This window comes from Watersipora subatra, chromosome 2, assembly GCF_963576615.1.
Source record: "Watersipora subatra chromosome 2, tzWatSuba1.1, whole genome shotgun sequence".
Lineage (NCBI taxonomy): Eukaryota > Metazoa > Bryozoa > Gymnolaemata > Cheilostomatida > Watersiporidae > Watersipora > Watersipora subatra.
The window spans coordinates 7933624-7938341 of NC_088709.1; the positions used below are offsets into that span (position 1 = coordinate 7933624).

The 4718-nt window shown below is 38.2% G+C and overlaps 1 protein-coding gene across 2 annotated transcripts; it reads left to right on the top strand.

The window, feature by feature from the left end:
• LOC137387494 (uncharacterized) lies at positions 1-2177 on the top strand. Of its 2 annotated transcripts, none has more exons than XM_068073932.1 (2): positions 1-83; positions 693-2177. In XM_068073932.1, the coding sequence occupies exon 2, from the start codon at positions 715-717 to the stop codon at positions 1648-1650; it is 936 nt and encodes a 311-aa protein (XP_067930033.1). In that variant the 5' UTR covers positions 1-83; positions 693-714; the 3' UTR covers positions 1651-2177. The 2 variants fall into 2 exon arrangements, with proteins under 2 accessions (XP_067930033.1, XP_067930034.1); XM_068073933.1 differs by having other exon boundaries at positions 19-83; positions 700-2177.
• Positions 2178-4718: the final 2541 nt, after the last annotated feature.

Sequence of the window (4718 nt, forward strand, 5' to 3'; positions counted from 1 at the left end):
TAGCGCTGTTATTTGGCAAGTTCTATTCTGAGTGAGACTTGAAAAGGCCGTGCTACTATTGTTGATACATAAGTTTTTATAAGGTATGTGTATAAATAAGGTAGCTGTTTAGGTTAATAGTAGCATTCTACTGTTAGTATGTAGCTTGTGTTTGTTAACTTTATGTAGGTTAGTAGGAATATATAGTGGCAATATCTGTCAATATTTTGATATACACTCATCTCAAATTGGTCAATCTAGATTTTAGGCTAAAGTGCACTTATGATAGTTGAGTTAAACCAAGTTTTAGATTTTACTCTAAACAATACAGTTTGTTGAGCAAGATCTTGGTCTAGCTCATTTTAATATATCCAATGCATTATAATATCCTTTTTAGTAAGTCAACAAAGTTGACTATTCCATATCTAAAGGATATGGCAGTGCTAGAATGCTTTATAGTACACCAACAGAGCTCCATTTTTCACATGTCATTAAAAAGTCAGAGGTAGTGTTGCACATCCTGGAAATGTAGGACCAAAGACTAGAAAACGAACCAAACTAGAAATATTATGTATGTTGCTTTATAGGCTAGACGTTTTCTTTGCTGGTAGTTTGTGATCTGCTTGTTAGTCTACACTATTATTTCCAATGGTAGGGGTGAAAGGGTAGCCTACTTAGCTAACCCTTATTTGTATTCATTGTCTGCTTTGTAGATTACAGCTTTTACTGAAGTGAATGAAAGATATGTACAACAACTTTTCATATCTAGAGAATTCTACACAAGAGCTAATTGGTACAAGCACCCCTTATGTTGACAGGTATAGAGAGATGAAAATCATATCTTCTGTAGTTGGGGCAGCTTTGTTTGTATTAGCATGCGTAGTTGTGGTCATCCTCTACAAGAAAATATGCAAATCTCCCCATAGCAAAACTAAATATGGTGAGGTGGAAGTCGCTAATGGGACCAAGTCAGAATATTATGATCAATTTGGCTGTGACACTAATGAGTTAACAGTTAACAGTGTAACAGCTCTGCCGTTTTATGAGGAAAACACTAGGCTGTCTCGAAAGCCAGCTAATACTAGTGGTAGCAGTGGAGTTGAGTGTGATTCTAACAGTGATGATGGAAAGGAAGTACAAATAGACACTGGAAAACGAGTGTTTCATATTAACAAAGTACCAGAAAGAAATCGTCAGAGAAATCCTAAGCAACGGGTAGTTAGACTTCCGAAAGGAGTTGTAAATGCCGCTCGAAGTTTGCAGGCTTCAGAAGGTCAAGGCTACACGCTTGCTTTAATCGACAGAAACACCCATACTATACATAACATCAACGTAGATCGTCGCGGAAACCGGTCACATAGCCGCTCACCTCTCGCGACTAACCGTTTTCCTACGCCAGAAAAGGCTATCACTCCACAGGACAGACAATATAAACCGGCAACTGTGTTACATCAACGCCGACCAGAGTCAAGCTCTTCAGTTGTAGGCATGGTGCATGACTCCCCAGACTTATCCAGACACACTAACATTTCAACGGATGAAGTGTCTGGCAGCAGTGGTTCTAACAGGGGAGAGAGCAGAAATCATAGTATAAGTATTAGTTCGCAGGATTCTATAGAGATTCACTCCACTGCTCGGCTGCTGCCGGCAATAGAAATTTCTGGAATTTGATCAGCTGAGGGTTTGTGTCATCTTAAAGCTCGTCGCTATCTCAGGGATTTATAGACTATATTGTAATACTGGCCTGCTTTATCTTTTGTTTCTTGCTGTTTTGATGCGATAAGTAGCAAACCCACAGCCATACTTCAATTCATAAGCCTATTCGAGGCTGATGAAGTAGGTTTAAAATTTATACTGTTTTATAGTCATGGTGCAATTGCATTCCTAGTCAATTATAAACCATTCATGCTCATTTTTTAGCCTTGCTGTATTCAATGACCCCATTGTGCTCTACTGAGAATTAGTGCAGTGCTCAATGTCATATTCCTGAAACTAAACTTTCCACAACCACGATTTGCTTACAATGTGCATAAGAGAGGGAAACTATTACCTGTTAGTCATGGTTTGTTGTCTGCTGTCTTTTTGTTTATCACGAGTTATAAATCTCGGTCAATTACGTTGAGCAGTCTTCCCTATAAGTTGTTTCAATTTTGGAGTTCTATTTTGTTACAGTTAACCAATATATTATCTGTTCTGTATTGCAAAGCAGTATTCTCACCTAGTCATCTATATTTAGCCATCACTGTAGTGTCAGGGAGGTTTCATCCAGTTTAGGCTAGAATCATAATCTGCTTCGCTATCAGATGACCAGTAATGGACAATCCATGCCTTAGCGCTATAAAATTGTTGAGCAACCAGGCTAAGCGTTTTCGTAACCACCCCACCCAAATATTAGCATCAGATGATTGCCTAAAACTATTGCTGATAATACATATGCAAAGACTGTTTGGTTAGCGTAGCTCAGCAAATAAAAAAGGCACATCCTATGTAATAGCATCTGAAGTGCGGGAGAGGGTGCGGGAGAGGGTGCAGCGGTATGCTAGGGCTGAGGTCATAAAATTTGAAAAGGCATCAACAGATATAGGAGGTTCACTTGCTATCAGTTAAATTTCCTTATTTTTGAGGAATTAAGAAAATTTCCCACACGTAATTATTTCCAAGTCCAATACATCAGTAATCATGATTGTCAGGGATTGGGCCAAATTTCTGAAGTGTGAGTCATCGCATGATGCAACATGAGCCTTCACGCAATATCCTTAATACCCTGTGACCATTCTTTAGCGGTGTCTTGACTAATACCAACATGTGTGGGCTCTGCAATACCACACATATTCTCCATGTCGAAAAACAAGAACAAGTTTTGGGAATTTCCATGACATAATTAGGAGTTTTGGGTGGTTGAGTGATAGATGATACCCCTAACAGACTGCAAGCATACAGCTGTTGAGTTGCCCTCTTCACACTTTGAGGTATGATAACTTCTAGTCTGAACTGAACGATGTCTCCCTTCATCCCGCCTCAGTCACTTAAGCGTGCCTATAGTAGATGCTAAAGGCATCACCTGGTGAAGCATTTCATAATTTCTGGGAACTCATTCAGTAAGCATGTGGTTGGCATCAAGATCTAGCTCTGCATACGTGATGCTTGGAATAGTTAGAAGTGATGTAATGGAAAGACTAGCGCAATAACTTCATTTGAAGAAAAACTAGTAACCTTTTCATGTTGCCTTGATTACCATGTTACGCTTGCACTCCAGATCCATTTAGAACAACTGGGTGCCCAGTTATAGCCACAAATGCAACTGTATGGCTAACATAAGAGATGGTAGAATGAAAAGGAAAACAGGCACACGGCTGTAGTTACGGAGCATCAGACCAGTGCTACCAAACACCATAGGTTTAAAATTTAACTTATCAAACGATTTGAAGGAGAATGTTAACAACATTATTATTGTAAATCGTACACAAGTTTTTCTTTGAAAATATTATCGCTGACTACTTAGTAAGTTTAAAGGTTGACTTGCAACAAAATTCACATTACAGTTATTTGATATGAAAAGATTCACCATGTCTTACTCTGTTGTGTTGTAATTGCCAAATACGTGGAAATGTGATGACAAGCCCTTAAAAGCTCAAAAACGAAAAGCCGCCGTAGATTGGAATCTGTTTCTTTATCATTACAGTTTGGTTATCGTCTTGTCACGTGATGTTCTCACGTGTATTGAAAGGCCAATAAAAAGCTCACTATAAAACATATCATAGCACTAGTTTATGACAAACACTTCGGGTTTTACCGAAGTCCCCGTATTAAATATAGATGCTCGCTACTTAACAGTTTTGTTTCGGCATTATTCAATCGTCAAGTCGTAATTTGATCACGTGACCCAATACTTCGCAAATAATTTTTGGAGCGCTTTTCGATTATCACAGGTAACCAACAGGCTTGTCATGATTATCAGACAATGATATGTACTCCTTCGAGCTAAGGTTAAAAAGTTTAACGGTTTTTAACGGTATGTTATAAGATATCAGTGCTAAAAGTGACAGCATTACAATGACGATAAAATAGACGCGTAAGAGCAATAGACATAGTTTTATTGAATGCGTGAAGCATATTTGTGAAAATATTTCGACGAATGAGGTTGCATGAAAGTGTAAACAGAAACCATCCTGTAACAACTATGACCCATTTGAGCCGTTTTGGAAAGCGAATCCAAACTATGCGGTCTCGTGTGGCTGCGATTAACTGTGCGTTTTTAGCTTTTAAGAGCTTGTAATCGCATTCCCATATATTTGGCACCTACAACACAACAGAGTAAGACATGGTGAATCTTATGATACCAAATAACTGTAATGTGAATTTTGTTGCGAGTCAACCTTAAAGCAATATCATCTCTAGGATCGGCTTTATTGTATGTTGCTATTAGAGTCGCTGAGTACCACATCACTCTTACACGCCTGATAGGCGAAGGGCACATGTGGATCCAAAGCATAAGTATGTTGATTTGCGCCTATTATTTAAAAAATCTATCGTGATGATTTTAGGAAAAAAGTAAAATTACTTTGTTGTGATATTGCATTTTGGGCATAAGTATTAAGCTCTAGGCTTACTGAAAAACAAAAAAATATGAACAAACTCTATTCATGGTTGTCCATAGTAGGTCGATTATACAAATCTATGTAACAACATGGCAGTAGTGTATAGACTGTTTAGTATTACTTTTTTGACATAGAATACAG

What these genes read in the sequence shown, in the direction of transcription:
- LOC137387494 (XM_068073932.1), top strand. Translation starts at nt 715, where the DNA reads ATGAAAGATATGTACAACAACTTTTCATATCTAGAGAATTCTACACAA.